At 32.4% G+C, this 16,607-nt stretch overlaps 2 protein-coding genes across 2 annotated transcripts; one reads left to right on the forward strand and one right to left on the reverse strand.

Moving 5' to 3' along the window:
• Positions 1 to 4,744: 4,744 nt before the first annotated feature.
• LOC139867016 (uncharacterized) lies at positions 4,745 to 9,311 on the forward strand. Its single transcript, XM_071855325.1, has 6 exons — positions 4,745 to 5,088; positions 5,269 to 5,461; positions 6,610 to 6,696; positions 6,869 to 7,243; positions 7,662 to 7,812; positions 8,576 to 9,311. The coding sequence occupies exons 1-6, from the start codon at positions 5,018 to 5,020 to the stop codon at positions 9,127 to 9,129; spliced, it is 1,431 nt and encodes a 476-aa protein (XP_071711426.1). The 5' UTR covers positions 4,745 to 5,017; the 3' UTR covers positions 9,130 to 9,311.
• A 1,699-nt stretch (positions 9,312 to 11,010) lies between these two features.
• Positions 11,011 to 13,466, reverse strand: LOC139867006 (uncharacterized). Its single transcript, XM_071855314.1, has 3 exons — positions 13,279 to 13,466; positions 12,090 to 12,599; positions 11,011 to 11,387 (listed from the first exon to the last, which is right to left on the reverse strand). The coding sequence occupies exons 2-3, from the start codon at positions 12,580 to 12,582 to the stop codon at positions 11,338 to 11,340; spliced, it is 543 nt and encodes a 180-aa protein (XP_071711415.1). The 5' UTR covers positions 12,583 to 12,599; positions 13,279 to 13,466; the 3' UTR covers positions 11,011 to 11,337.
• Between the last annotated feature and the right edge of the window lie 3,141 nt (positions 13,467 to 16,607).

Here is a 16,607-nt window from a genome sequence, read left to right on the forward strand (position 1 = left end):
ATACTTTCGATTGCCATGATAATTCAAATATAGCTCCTGAAATAAATAATATTTTGAGTTTGATAAACTATAAATTCGTTCAATTATCAAGACTTATACTATATTAATAAACGTGTATAGATTTAAAGATCATATTGGGTCAGGTTGACTTTTGAGATGACTTTTGTTAACTTTTGTATGACGGTCTCGAGCATTAGGATTGTGATACACTATGACCTGACCTAGCTTATTAAACATCTATTGACCAACATATATTCTCTAGGTTGAGATCTATGGTTACTTTGCATTCCGAGTTTCGGTCACATTTCGATGAATGAATTTATGTGCTACTAAGGTGAGTTTTATATGCTCCCTTTTTAATTGCTTTTGTAATCTATATTTTTGGGCTGAGAATACATGCACTTTATTATAAACGCAATGGATACAAGTACATACTAAATTCTACACCGAGTTTGAACCGAAAATCTCTTAGCTTTGGTAACTAGTAACTGTCGGTTATAAGAACTGGTGGGCGCGAGTAGTTATATATAGATCCATAGGGCTTGACATCCCTGTCTGTTCCAGATATAGAAACCCTAGCCTGAACTATAAAACAGACGTATGCTATTTGAGTTTAGTACACGTTGGATTGTGTGTATTGTACATGTTGGTTGCATGTATGTCAAAACAGGTGTACTTATTATATATATACGTTAAAGTTTAGTCACCATGGTGCTCAATCTTGTAGAATATTTTTATAAACATTTCTGGATGAAACAACTGAAATCTTGTGATCCACCTTTATATACAGATTATGCGCAACATTAAAACTATGAACTCACCAACCTTTGTGTTGACACTTTTAAGCATGTTTATTCTCAGGTTCCTAGAAGTCTTCCGCTGTTTGCTTATATGTGATACAAGCTATGTGCATGGAGTCATAGATGCTTTATTCGAGAAAACATTGCATTCACAAAATTATCACCATGTATCTTATTTTGACTGCATTATCAACGGATGTAGTATTGTAAACTATTAATTACGGTGATTGTATATATGTAGAAATCATCAAACGTCAAAAACCTTGGAATTTGATATACAATTATGGTGTGCCTTTTCAAAAGAATGCAATGTTTACAAAACGTATCATGTAGAGGTCAGTACCTCACTGTGAAATCGATGAATGATGTATTCGTCTAAAGGGATTTGGAAGGATCATCACAGTTGGTATCAGAGCTTGAGGTCATAGGGAACCAGAATATGCATTAGTGTGTTTAACTGGTAAATGTTAGGATGCATTAGTGAGTCTGGACTATGACCGTATTTGTTTTTACCTATTTTTTTTGCTTATCATTTCTTGTCGGAAATTACCTGTATATCATCTTAAGTCTAAACGCGTTTTACTGCATTGATTGCATAGATAGTGTTTAGAAAAAATTCATATCTTGGCATATCTATTACAGTAAACTTTGCCTGATGTCTTCCGTAAAATCCTCCGTAACTTATGGGATTCTGGTATTATAAATACATATGTAAACTATGTATTGAGGAATACCAAATTAGTTCTATAATCTATTTTATTCCAAAAATCTTTTCCTTGATTACACAAAATGGACCCTGTATCTAGTTCAAATTCCTTAGATTCCGACAACTATTCCAATATGGATTTCCACTCGAGCTCCGAAAGCAGTGTGACTGGAAGGGATTAACCAATTAGCCATCATCTATTCTGGATGAATTGGGGATGAGTTCGTAGTCTACTTAATCATTGGAGACAAGAAGAAGGCGATCCCTTCCACCCACCACATTCCCCTCTTGGCGAGGAACCTGAAGCACTTACCTGCGAATCTGTTCATAATACCATTTTCTCTCTCATTACCAGAGTATCTCGTCATGATTATATACTATCTCAATTTCTGGATCTTATTCATCCGCTCGTCCGAACCGACAATCATCCCGGTGTAGTAGCAGAAGTCAACGAGCTATGGTGCAAAAGTTACAAGCACCAGTAGCATCACCGACATCAACAGTACCACCATCATCAACACCAACAGTATCATTACCACCACCAACAACAACATCCGCATCCCACACCTCAACATCATAATCTGTACCTCGAACATCAACGTCATACGCACCATAGATACCAAGGAATACCAACAACAATAACCGATGAAGTAGTGTCCAAGTAGTTAAATTCAGTAGTGTCCTAAACAATTTAAAAGAAAAACTATAATTTGAAAAATATATGAGGTCCTGCAGTTAAATTTATTGGTGTCATATATAATTTAAAAAGTATTTTCTACTAAAAAATTTTAAACTAGTGATGTTCCGTGATCTCACGAGTATACTACTAGAGTCGCCATTAATTTTTACCAGCATAAAGTTTATGAAACACTCCCTACGTCCCAAATCTATTATTCCCGGACAAAAAACACACAGTTTAAGATAAAGTACCTGACACATGTACTTTTCTGTTAACTTCCCAGTTGTACCCTTACTTTTTAACCATATTTTTGTGTTACATGTATAAAATAGGGGCATAAAAGATATTTATCACATTATTTTTTTTCATTAAAAAAATTAGACAATTAATTTGGGATATCCATAAAAGGAATACTGAACAATAGATATGGAACAGACATAGTATTATATAACACTTTGTTAAAAAACAATATACTATATAACACTTAGATAATAATTTAAAGTAATAGTTGAAAAAAAAAAGAATTTTTTAATTAAAAAGGTGTGGTATTTTTTGAATTTATTATTTAATACTCATTTATTAAATTTATTATTAATTATTAATTATTAATAATTTATTGAATTTATTAATCAAAAATATATTGAATTTGACTTTATTATATATGAACAAACTAGGTTTTGAGCCCGTGCGTTGCACGGCTACTCAAAATCCGTTTTAAATAAGTCACTTATTTCAATTTTATGACGCTTGATCTACATTTTCAAACAATATTTGTGGTTGCATTTAAGGGGGACATGTCGACCCAATAGCTTAAGTGTGGTTAATTTGAACTCGTACTCTATTTTCAATAGGTCATAGCGGTTACTATTTGAAAGTTTGAATAAAATGGTAATGGGTTTGATTAGTTGACCCGATCAAAAGGGTCAATTTGAACCCGTACTCTATTTTCAATAAGTTATAGCGGTTACTATTTGAAAGTTTGGATAAAAAGGTAATGGGTTTGATTAGTTGACCAGATCAAAAGGGTCAATTTGAGCCCATACTCTATTTTCAATAGGTCATAGCGGTTACTATTTGAAAGTTTAGATAAAATGGTAATGAGTTCGATTAGTTGACCAAATCAAAAGGGTTAAAATTTACCCATTTTGTTATTGATTCATTGAAATATTTTAAATGTGTCTTTCAAATAATATATTACGTCATATTTTGACTACCACAAATAACTCAGAAGAATCAATAAAACTAAAATGAAACGGACAAAGAAGTGTTGGAACCAAGTTCATAATTTAGAGGTTAGAGAAGTATAGTTCGTCTAGCTCTCAAAATCAGTTATAACTTCCACCAAGTTCGTACTTTTTAGGTTAGAGAAGGAACATACATATATTTTATGATGCAGATTTATAATCCGTCCCAATTCTTTTCATTTTAATTGCAATAAACAAATTAACAAATCTTTAATGAATGGTTGTTCTTAGAAACAAAACCGTCCATGTGTCACCGTTTTCAATTTGCTCGGACGATCGCCGAAAGCTCTTAAAAACGGACGCATTTCTAGTATGTTAGTATATTTCGATGACAGAACGGGACTATATATATATATATATATATATATATATATATATATATATATATATATATATATATATATATATATCATATTGCGTGTAGTTGAAACAACAAAAAATTGCCCGAGTTCTATCAGATTTAAGAAATTGGTTAAATCTAATTATGTAATGGTATAATTTTACTAATAGAGAGTAATACGTTACCATTCCCTCAAAATTAGTATTAGAAATTATTTAGTAGTTTTTCTTATGATTTTATATGAACAAATGTGTGTATGAATATGATATAATAACATGACATGTGTGTATGAACAAACGTCTGTAGTTTTTCTGATGACCGTAGTACTATATAGGAGTAGGGATCAAATAAGAATTAAATTGTGTAAAATTGTGTTTAGTGAATTTTTTAAATTAAATGGGTATATATGATAGTTTTATTATTTAAATTGGGTATATATGATATTATATGATTTATTTAGGTAAATATGTGATTATAAAAGTTGATAAGGGTATATATGAATAATTGTGACATGTGAAAATTACATTTGGCTTAATATGTACTCTTTCCGTCTCATATTAATAGTCCACCTTTCCTTTTTCGTCCGTCCCAAATTAATAGTCCACTTCCATAAATGGAAAAGAATAATTGGTTAAAGTACTTTTATACCCTTGCTTTATTTAAGTAAGACAAAAGGATAGGTAAAAAGTAATTGGCGAAACTGGAAAGTAGAGAAAAAGTAGACAAAAAGTACATGACAGTCACTTTTTCTTAAACTGTGTATTTTTTATCTGTGAACTATTAAATTAGAACGGAGGGAATAATATTTAAGGATGTAATGACATGTAACCTATTCAATTCTCTCTTTTAGATAGATAGATAGATAGATAATCCTTCGTATAATCAAATGCTAATTTTATATTTTATATATGAACAAATGCATAATCAAAAATATAAATATAAATGATTTGTTAAATCCAACCGTTAAAAGCGTTATATTGAACTGAAAGATATCCCGGAGACCGGAGTCAATAATTTTCCTTATACGAATATCATTCCAATTCCAATTAATTTTATTTAATTTTTATTCCTTTTCAATTTCACTAATGTTGTTTCTCAAAATTCAAAATCCAAATCAATCCTAATCTTCTTGTCACCAATTTCATAATCCCAAACAGCTATAAAACCCTAACTTTCAAAGTTTACTCATATTGTTTCATCCTACTACAAAATTCATGCGATTTCAGTAGATTTAAGCAACAATCACCAATGAATGATAAATCAAATAAGCAAAAGAAAGTCTCAATTAGTGAAGAAGATGTTTCCACCATCCTACAAAGGTCTGTACTTTTTTACTTTTAGGGTTTATAACTTCAATCAATTGATGCCGCTTCCAAATTACACACTTACCTGCACAAATTAGCTATATACATGTGTTTGATTTGATGTTATACTTGTATGTTATTTAAAGAAGCTAATTTTATTAATTTGATGTTGAATTTTTGTGTGTGTTTGTGAAGGTATACAGCTACAACAGTGTTAGCTTTGCTCCAAGAAGTGGCTCAAGTTCAGGTTGCAAAGATTGATTGGAATGAGTTGGTGAAACGAACCGCAACCGGTATAACGAATCCGAGGGAGTATCAAATGTTATGGCGCCATTTAGCTTATCGTGACGAATTACAAGACAAGTTAGAAGATGGGGTTAAACCTCTGGTAAGCCATTTACATAACACTCCTTTTGATGATTTAGTTGGTAGCAAAGTATGTTGATTTGCATAGTGAATTGGAATCTTATATTACATGCTATAGTATTGACTTAAATTGGCCCATGGTTTTTAAGTATCACCCTAGATCTGTTACCTTTGTTATGTACTTGGTGGATTTTTGTGATTAAATTAACTGTGTCGAAGTTATTTGTTGGTACGGGTAGTAATTAATGTGTAAGAGTATTTGTGATTACACAAGTATGATTGTCTTTTGTTAATTACTGCTGTATATCATGTAACTTATTGGGAAAAAGTTTATGTTATTCGAGATACATTTACGAATATGAAATTAGTACAACACTTCTCGACTCGAATTGAAATTCACGAGCCTAGTTATATTATTCACGAGTTGATGAGGGCGTTTAACTGGAAGAACAAACGTGCGTCTTGCGTTAAACTATATCCCTAATATTATTAATAGTAGTTGATAATTCTCAAATACATAGACCTAAGTATTTATAAAGAGATAATCCTAAACAAACTAGAATCTTTAGTCCTAAACTAACTTAAACATATTTAAGGACCAAGTAAACAAACTTAATGACCAAGTAAACAAACTAACATAGAATAAATAAAACTAAAAGAGGCTGGCCTGCTGATTTTTGTTTTTTTTGTTTTTTGATTTCGGTCCCAAAATCGAACATATTTCAATCCAGTTCCATGTCATGAGTCTTTGTTGTTGCAGCTTAGGCTGGTGCGTGTTGAACCTTACAGGTTTACCTTTCATTTGGTTTGTTACAAAACATGTTTTTTTTTTTTTTTTTTTTTTTTTTTTTTTTTGGAAATAAAATTTCTATATTTAGGAAAAAGTCTTATTAGGAGGAAACCCAATTCGCGAATCACGACGACGTTGGCAGTAATATATAGGTAATATAGTTAAATTAGAAAACTTTCCTCTTTTTTCATGCATTATTAGTTATTACAATATGATATTCTCTTTTTGCCATGCATTCTGAAAATTAGAAAATAAATGCCACTACATGATGTTTTTATGTTTATTAATCGTATTGATTTTGTGCTCGAGTTAGGCTTCAATTAATTTTATTATGCTTTTTTCATTAACATAATAACGTTGTCGTTTATACAATCTGGCAGGATGATGATAGTGATTTAGAATGTGAGCTGGAAGCTTTTCCAACTGTTAGCAATGAGGCTTCAGTAGAGGCTACGGCATGTGTGAAGGTAAATATGAATACTAAAGTTATTTATTATTATTAAAAAATGTAGACTTATTGATTAATTTCCCGTGTTTCTAGATTGCAAATATCTAGAATACTGAATTTATTAACAATTATTTGTCCAAATCTAACACAACCTCTTTATTGGTTATCTGTAAAATTCAATGTTTCTTCAGGTACTCATAGCTTCCGGTTCAGCATCTGACTCCGGCATAGAGAAGGGGTTGACTATTGAGGCTCCGTTGACTATTAATATACCTGATGGTAAGTCAACATCAGAAAGTCAACAAAATGTAAGAGGGACCAACATTACGGTTCCAGTTTCTGTTCAAAGACAGCCGCACACGGTTGTTGCAACGTCTACAGAAGAAGTGGATAAAAACGGTGCCGGAAGTGGCGGCAACTTGCCACCTCGCCGGAAACGAAAACCGTGGTCCGCTGCTGAAGACATGGAATTGTTTGCCGCCGTTCAAAAATGTGGTGAAGGGAATTGGGCTAACATATTAAAAGGAGATTTTAAGGGTGATAGAACGGCTTCACAGCTTTCTCAGGTGTGTGTCTCGTAAATATTAATTAATATATATCTTTTTATACATCTGTTGCATTGTAATTAAATTGAGATCCAAGTGTAATTGGTGGTTTTTAATTTTGAAAATGCTCCATAAATAAATGTTAGTAATATTTAATCGCTTATGGTATGCAATAATTTTGGTCAGGATCAAATCCAATTCTTACGTACAGTACATTCTTTGCAACTTGTGAACATTTACTTTTTTTGAAAGATACAAGTATTTCCTAAAAAGATTTATACTTGGAGAAAAAAGGTGATCTTTTTTGTGACGGAGAGACAGTTCTAGCTGTATATGCTCGATTAGAAAAACACACATTGAAACTCTTGATTTTGTGCTTGTTTACGTATGTATCATACTGATTTAGGCTTAAACTGATAATATTTATAAACATGTGCAGAGATGGAATATTATCAAAAAGCGTAAAAATAGCAACTCAAATGTGAAAACTGGATCACAACTTTCTGAGATACACCAGGCAGCTCGACGGGCACTTAGCATGGCTCTTGATCCACCTGGCGCAGATACCATGAAGGCTTCTTCGTCACTTGGTACAATTTTTTCTGTTTATTGAAATTATTTCTTACAATTCGCACATTTGATAGTCCCATGATTTAGTTATCTTTTGTCACATGTAAATTTACACAGCCTAGATTGTAAATGGTGTCCGTTTCAGCTTCGTAACGTTTCGCCCAAAAACCTCAAATTGGTCGGTCAACGCTAATAAATCAGGTCAAAGTCATGTCATTCAAAGTTGGTCTAAGTCGGGTCTGAGTCATTCAAAGTCAAGGTTGGTCAAAGTTAGGTCAAAAATTTAATATTTTTTATACTTAAATTTTGTACCCTATACATATATTTGAAAAATTAAAATATCTACGTTTGAAATATTTATGTTTGATATATTTATGTGTAATATATATTACTAAAAGTCAACGTTAGTCAAGGTCTGACTCGACCAGCCAGTCATTTCAAAGTCCCGATTGACTCGTCTCAATCGCGAAACTTTTCAAACCTTGATAACTTCACAAGAGGCCTCGGGTTCAAATCACAAGCAACATATATTAGGTTGGAAACGGTCATGGGATAACTTGGTTAGGCCATGTACATCTGTGTTAAAATACTCCCCTTCCTCGGTAGCCTGAACAGAAAACACATTATTAGTGTATACTTTTACTAGTCTAAGAATATAGACAAGAAAGTGTTTTCGTGTCATCCCATTGACCTAACCTGTTTCAATCCATAAACCAGCCTTCCCGACCCGCTCATCTTGCTTCCTATACATACTGATTTGATTTCTGATTGTAATATAAACAGGTAGGACAAAATCAAACATCAATCCCATTGCTTCAATGCGCCCTGCAGTAGCTGATACACCTGCTACCACCCTTCCTCAAGATCCGCCCTATGAAGATTCTGCTCTAACAAAAACACTTCCCAACATTCGGCCCAAAATATCACCGAAATCTGTCACCGTCAGTCCAGATCCAGTTAAAGCTGCTGCAGTTGCTGCTGGGGCCCGGATTGCTACCCCATCAGCTGCTGCAGCTATATTGAAGCAACAGTTAAAGAGTGCGATTCACATTAAACCAGGTGTTACCAACTTCCGTGATCTCCATTCACCAAACGGGTCACGACCCGTTGATCATAATCCAAATGTGGGACCATCAAATCCAGTCAGCACTGCCACCCAAGAAACAAATGGTTCCAACTCAGCAACAAAAGTCCAATCAGAGCAGACTGCTACTACTATAAAATCCGAGACTTTTCAAGAAACTTCGGGAAAGGAAGGTAACGAAAATGCAGTTTTGCCTGCTGTTGTTGAACCTGTAATGATGGAAATCGAAAGTACCAAACAAGAGCAACAGTGACCATCAACGCGTGTATCTTGTTGTCTGTTATATTCTGTTCAGTTTTGGTAGATATTGTAACGTGATTAATGCCATGTTTGGTTTTGTAAACAATTATGTTAGGAATATGCAAGTAGCTTTACGCATGTATTCAACGAAAGTGAAAGTCAAATGCTTTTTCGCCATGCTATTTTCTTTTAACTTGAATTTCCTGTTCATTTTTTACTCCATCTTGATATGCTTGAAAGATTGTCACATTAGTCTGTTTACTTTGTTAGTTTCAAGATTTTGCCTACTTGTATCCTAAAGATTGTCACATTAGTCGGTTTGATAACTAGTCCGTCTCATTTCGTACAAAGATGCCTAATTAGTCGATCAAAGCTAAAAAGCCATGTTAAAGTCTGTCAAAGTTGATCGGTCAAAGACAATGCTGGTCAAAGCCAGGTCAAATTTTAATATTTTTTATATTCAGATTGTGTGTCTTATACATGTGTGTGAAATAGGTACGTTTTTATGTTCGATATAATCATGTGTAATACATATATTACTAAAAGTCAACATTAGTCAACGCCGGACTTGACAGACTAGTCGTTTTAAAGTCCCGATCAACTCGTCTTCTTCTAGCAACTTTTCCAACCTTGATTTTATTTAATGATTGATGATCATGTTAAATTAGAGTCAGGATGAAAAGTCTTGAAAAGTGGACATTAAACTCTTAGCCACTGGCTAATACACCCTCCTCAATTGTACCTTGTTGTTCAATAATAGATTAACTACTGATAGAATGAGAATATTGTATTACTAAACTTGTTCAATAATAGATTAACTACTAATAGAATGAGATATTGTATTACTTTCACTATTAAGTGAACTTTTACGATCATTGAAACATCCTACACAGGAACAGTCCCGAGAATTTAAGTATATAAAACGAGGTGGAAAAAAAAGGACCCTTAGACACTATTGAATAATTTAAACTATTTAAAAAGGCCATTTCGGCCTTGCTAAAATGCTAGTGGATTTTTTTATTTTTTTTGAGAAAACTGTGCAGTTGGTCCCTGTGGTTTACATGAATGAGGTGTTTGGTACCTGAATTTCATTTTCGGGGTTGTTGGTCCCTGTGATTTTCAAAACACGTGTGGTTGGTCCCTAACAGGGACCAACTACACAAGTTTTGAACTTTCATTTTCGGGGTTTTTGGTCCCTGACAGGAACCAACCACACGTGTTTTGAAAATCACGGGGACCAACAACCCCGAAAATGAAGTTCAGGGACCAAACACCCCATTTCATATAAACCACAGGGACCAACCCTTACAATTTTCTCTTCTTTTTTTTTTTTCGGGACCTTTGATTGTTGTTTTTGAGCCTATTGTGATTTGCCTTCAATGTTTCAGTTGTGTTTCTCTAGTTCCACTGCTTCTCAAATCTCCGATTATGTCTATATATAAAAAAAAAAAAAAAAAATTGGACCCTGAAAATTCTAGACTGAGCGGTCGATCACTTTGTTAATGCGGGCCTCCCCTGACCCTATAGGTTGTAGATCATATCTTTTAAATTCAACTTGCAGATAATGTCATCTATAGATTGTAACTATACAAGTACCTTCAATAGTGTGCACATGAAATGGGTGATGGGAAGGCATCTTTGTGGTTATCTTTGATTATTTATTTTTTAATTTTTATATTTTTTTCTCAGCATATCTAACTTTCATTCCAATGTTTTACAAAAGAATAATAATAACACTAAACAAAACCAAAGGGGGACAACAAAAGTTTATACAGAAATAAACCATCTATGAATACATTCAGATTAGAATACAAATACAATTTACAACTATGATCAGTTTTATATATATATATATATATATATATATATATATATATATATATATATATATATATTTTAGGGAATTCTGGTTTCACCATCACTTTCAAATTTCGATGAACATTTACATCATACACATTATATATTATATACATTAGTACAAATTTCACTCAACAAATATTGATTTTCTTGATTCATAACAAGATCAATGCAAATCTGAAGACAAAATGATTTGGATCATCAGTTTTTCTACGCAGCTTCAGTTTTCTTCTTGCTAATCACAAATCAGGATCATTTCAAATCCGAAACAATAAGCACCGCCACCACCACATTGACAACACCAAAAGATTTACATATAGATACATATTTACAGTTAATCGATCGACCGTGATATTATAGGTGCTCAGTTGTTCTGTAAAGATGACAGCCATTGTTCCATGTACACTTCGTTATCTGCAAACCACATATAGATACATATTTATGTTATATTCTTATACTAGGTTAATTTCCCGCATATTACACGCACAAGTCTATATAAAAGTGATGTAAATATATATAAGTTACAGATAAGTTATATAACATATAGTATATTATATATGTAATAGAGTACTTCTCCAACTAAGATTTGATGAAAGTTTTTCCATATCTAATATGAGGGTGGCTTTATAATGAATTGTGCCTATAACCAAATTTTGATTAATATCACAAAATGAAATATAATCCGAGTAGATGATGAAGTTCATTATGAACAAACATGAGGAATTAAAATTGAAGTTGAAATCGAATGATACAACATTCACTTATTAAGATGGAATATCTCCTTAATTTGTTATTTAGAATTTACACTCTCACCTCCTCTTAATAAAAACAAAAAGAAAAAAAGAAATGACAATAACCTATGTATATTTCTTTAATAAATAAGATATCAAACTACATAACATTAGACTTGTTTAATGTTAAGGTTATGGCTAGCACTCAAGCTACATCATGTTATCTAATATGGAGTATGATTATAGACTTATATGCATATGAACCCTATTCGCCAACATCATTTGCAACTAAGGTTTTATACTAAAATTATTAAAATATTGCACGATTATGCACCAAAGTACATACCAAATTAACAAATATTTGGAGCAAAATAAGAAGAATTACCAGCAGAATAAATGTCTGGCACTTGTCCAATCGTATCTAAGAATTTGTCATTCGGCGCTTTTTTTGCATTGACGATATCATTACGTCCACGTCCATAGCAAGGCACCAACACAGCAAAACTATCATCTGAATAATCATCATCATCATCATCATCATCGTCGCTACAAAAACCAGCACCATGAGGTTCTAACCATCCAATCGACCAATCAGAATCATCAGATTCTGATCCTGATAAACAACCACCATCTGATGGAACCAACACAATGTCATATTCTTTATCGACTTCACGTTCTTTTCGACTATTCCATTTTCTTTTTACCCTTTTAGACGTTGATGGTGCCACATTCACTAACGGGAATTTCAAATTCTCAAACTCTAATTTATTTATATCGGATGTGGTTGAGGGATTTTTTGAAGACCCGTTACGGATTTTAGCATCTTGATGCTTACCGCTCCATGACCACCATGAAAACTGTGGAAAGGCCACCGCCATTTTACCTACTTGTCACACTTGAACAAGAAGAAAATTTAGAAATAAAGCATTATATATATATTTTATCATGATTGTGATATATGAAAATATCAAAGTTAACTAAAAACCCATAATCTCTATTCCTCTACTACATACTAAAAGCACTTATACTTTTTTGTTGAGGCTTAATTTAAACATCCTAAAAAGTTAAGATCAAGTTAGAGATGGTGATAATAATGCATCAAACACTATCACATACTCAACAAAGTAAGTTCGTTCTGAAACTATACTAAAATATTTATTAAATACTAAATATTCTCTTAACAAAAAAATTTATAGATAGACACTAAGAATTAGTATGTAATTTCAATATTTAAAATTCGCCAATAAAAATTTGCATTTTATGTATACTGCTAGTAAATTTGTGATTTTTCCAAATTTTGATTAATTGGGTAAATTTATAAGATCAATTAAGAAAAACACAATAGCTTCTGGGCCGAAAACATACTACAAAACTAGATCAACAAATAAAACTCATTTTCAAGTTGAATTAAAATCACCCAAATTATTTTATCTTCTAATTAAATTAGCACAATTAATCATGAACAAATTTCTTGAATAATTAAAATGTCATCATGGGATATACTAATTTTTATCTCAAACTTAAAATATAAACAAAAAGATTCAAACTTTACAACAGAGATTAAAATCAAATACCCGAATTTTGCAGACAGTAAATCTGAACCCAGAATTAAGCTTTCGAATCGAAATAAACCCAATTGGAATCTTAAGCGATTTTTTTGACGGTTTTTAGTTGTACATTCAGAGCCGTGTTGTTGTATGATTGTTTCTCTCCTTTAATAATTCAACAATTCATCAATAAATAAAATAATACTGTTTTAATTTCGATGAAACATGAATACAGGATAAGATATCAAAATTTGCATTTACTTATATGCCTTGATGTTATCACTTGATTTCACAATTACCCCCTCTATTATAAGACATGTTGTATAAAACTATAAATATAGATATATATGTGTATTATTAACGATACGCTCTACGTGTATGTGTATGGCATCTAATATTTAATATACTTCCTTTTACCGCCTTTCATATCAAAGGTTACGAGATTATTATCTATGACGATTCCACGACAGTATCAAAGACATTTGTATCGAACAAACTTACTACATTAATGCTCCATGAGTATTGATTTTCATGCAATCCGGACAACTAGTAAGAGACACTTGGAGTATCTAGGTAGTGTTACGCGTAAACCCTCTAAGATTGGGCATTCGGTATGCAATCCATTCACGTGTCATATAAGCCCCTTATTACTTGGTATTAGTACTATTTGAGAGCCCGAGTATCACGTAAGTCCTCTTTACTCAGAAAGTTAGTTATACACACGAGTTGTGATTGTAAACCTCTTTATTCTATGCACAATTCAAGTATAAAATTTTCCTCATATAAATATATATAAACGTCGGGAGTTATTCCTTTGAATTTATTTTCACCCACTTTAAATATCTATTAAGATCATTTCATTTACATGAAATTAGTATAGCTCTAATCAAATTCCAATCAGTCTTTGTCAGAATTTTTCATCGCATAGTTAGGTTCTCATCATTAATGAATTTAGATATCAACTGTTCAAAACCCTCGAAGATTTCATATCTCGATCGGGTATATACAATTGTCTGATATTATACAACTGAACCATCCTAGTGACCTATACTTTTGTGCACGACGCGCGTTATAACGTGATTTGGAAACAGTAGATGAAAACCTTGCAGGTGTTTGATTCATGTGTTGCAGTGTTAGGACGCGTCGCGCAAAACTCTTGTGCGCCGCGCACCAAGCATGTTTTGCATGTCGAGGGTATGAACCAAAATGAGCATCAAGTACTGTTGTAACGCGCGACGCGTAGGAATTTGGCGCGCCACACAGTATAACTGGATCTTGTAATTAATTATTTTAAAAAAGGTGTCGATTTTTTTGAAAACGGGTTCGAGTCGTTTCAAGTGGTATCAAATGTATTATAAATTAACTTGAATTTCTACATTAAAAGTCAAGAGGATCTTTACTCCATTTGTTTTGTCAATCACCTTAATCTTGTACTCAAATTGTCTAATCACCGTGAATTATGTTTGACCAATTATCACTTATTAACGTTTAATGATGAAATTGCGAAACTAAAAACTAATATGTTGCATTGATTCTTCATATGTTTTTCCCATTTTTATAGAGCAAATGAATAGGAACAAGGATATGTAGATCGTATTTGAGTTTATATCAATCAAATACTCCGTAACATAACATTTATTATTTGTTATTATTTGGGTTTCATTGATTCTTCTCATAAACCATGAAGTATTGTTAATTTTACATAAAATAGGATATAGATAAATATATTACTTCGATTCTTCATAAGCTTTTCCTATTTTTATAGAGGAAATGATTAGGAACAAGGATGAGACGATCGCATTTGAGTTTATATTAACAACTAACATAATATTTATTATCTGTTATTATTATTGATTAGAAAATTCTTTTAATAATTTAACTAATTCATGAATGAAAAACATATTTATACTGTTATTATTTATATTTAAATCAAACATGTAATAATGATCTTAACACGTGTTTTTAGGACACACTAAATAATTTCTTTTTATATTCAATAACAATAACAATCATTTTTTATCATGAGATTTATACGTAGGTCATACCTTGTAATATTTTAGATTCTTGTGACATTGTTTATAAGATTAAGGTGCAATTTGTATATTGTAACATTAATGAGGGTATAAATAAAACTATTACAACGTGGGATCTCAGAAACGGAGAATTGTGCATCGTTTGCTTGTACGTCAATGAATTTTAACTTTGTTGACAAATTAATGTACTACGGAGTACATCTTTTTGTTACAAGTGGAACTCTGTCTTTTTTATCAAGTTGTCAGGTAGAAAAGCACCTTTGGCAAAAAAAAATTGGTGATAGTTGTGTTACTTACGTGGCATGTGGGCCCACCGTTATCGTTTGTGTTGCTAGCGTGGAGCTATTTTGACCAATGACTTAGTTAACTATACGATGGATATTGGAACGTGTAAGTGTTTAATTGCATATGACACGATATTTAAAAAGGTCAAAAAAAATATATAGCTTAACATTACATTTGTAGATTCATTTTATTTAATATTATATATTTTCTACAACTGTTATTTTAATTATTACCCCCTACATACTAAATGTCATGCGATTTTTGGTCGTTTCAGTTATAACGCAATTTCGTTTTGACTTTGCGTTCACACTACAAAGAGCCTCCCAACTTTCACACAATTTACACATCGCCCCCTCAACTTTACACTTTTTCAGGGATAAAAAATGTAAATATATAATTTTAATTATTACCCCTACATACTAAATGTCATGGGGTTTTTGGTCGTTTCAGTTATAACGCAATGTCGTTTTGACTTTGCGTTTACACTACAAAGAGCCCCCCAACTTTCGCACAATTTACACATCGCCCCCTCAACTTTACACTTTTTCAGGGGTAAAAAATGTAAATATATAATTTTATTAAAATAAAAAAACTTATTCCACTCAAATTTATAACGGGCCCCATCTTCTTACTCGGTGCGAGTTAAATTTTTTCAAGGCCACCGTTCAACTCGAAAAAATCTCACGAACCCAACGGGACTAACTATATGCGAAACTGACATCGTTAAAAAAACACTAAATAACGGGCCCTATATTCACGCTCAGTGCGAGTTAAATTTTTCCGAGACCACCTTTCAACTCGAATTAATCTTACGAACACAACGTGACTAACTATACGCGAAACGGATATCGTTAAAAAAATTAAATATTTCGGGCTAAATTACATACATATACATACACGTCCAACAAACAACCAAACATATTAGATATATTAGGTACCAAACAAGGTATATTCAAATTCGACCGCGCGCCGAATACAACCGCAGCAACGCGCGGTCAAATTTTTTCTAGTTAATACTAGTACTTACAATATTTTTTT

This window comes from Rutidosis leptorrhynchoides, chromosome 9, assembly GCF_046630445.1.
Source record: "Rutidosis leptorrhynchoides isolate AG116_Rl617_1_P2 chromosome 9, CSIRO_AGI_Rlap_v1, whole genome shotgun sequence".
Lineage (NCBI taxonomy): Eukaryota > Viridiplantae > Streptophyta > Magnoliopsida > Asterales > Asteraceae > Rutidosis > Rutidosis leptorrhynchoides.

Bases quoted from the DNA above. Each gene is read 5' to 3' on its own strand.
- LOC139867006 (XM_071855314.1), bottom strand. From the start codon at position 12,582: ATGGCGGTGGCCTTTCCACAGTTTTCATGGTGGTCATGGAGCGGTAAG. The intron at 11,388-12,089 runs GTAATTCTTCTT...TGTGGTTTGCAG, and splicing joins GCCAGACATTTATTCTGCTG to ATAACGAAGTGTACATGGAA.
- LOC139867016 (XM_071855325.1), top strand. From the start codon at position 5,018: ATGAATGATAAATCAAATAAGCAAAAGAAAGTCTCAATTAGTGAAGAA. The intron at 5,462-6,609 runs GTAAGCCATTTA...ACAATCTGGCAG, and splicing joins AAGATGGGGTTAAACCTCTG to GATGATGATAGTGATTTAGA. The intron at 6,697-6,868 runs GTAAATATGAAT...ATGTTTCTTCAG, and splicing joins AGGCTACGGCATGTGTGAAG to GTACTCATAGCTTCCGGTTC.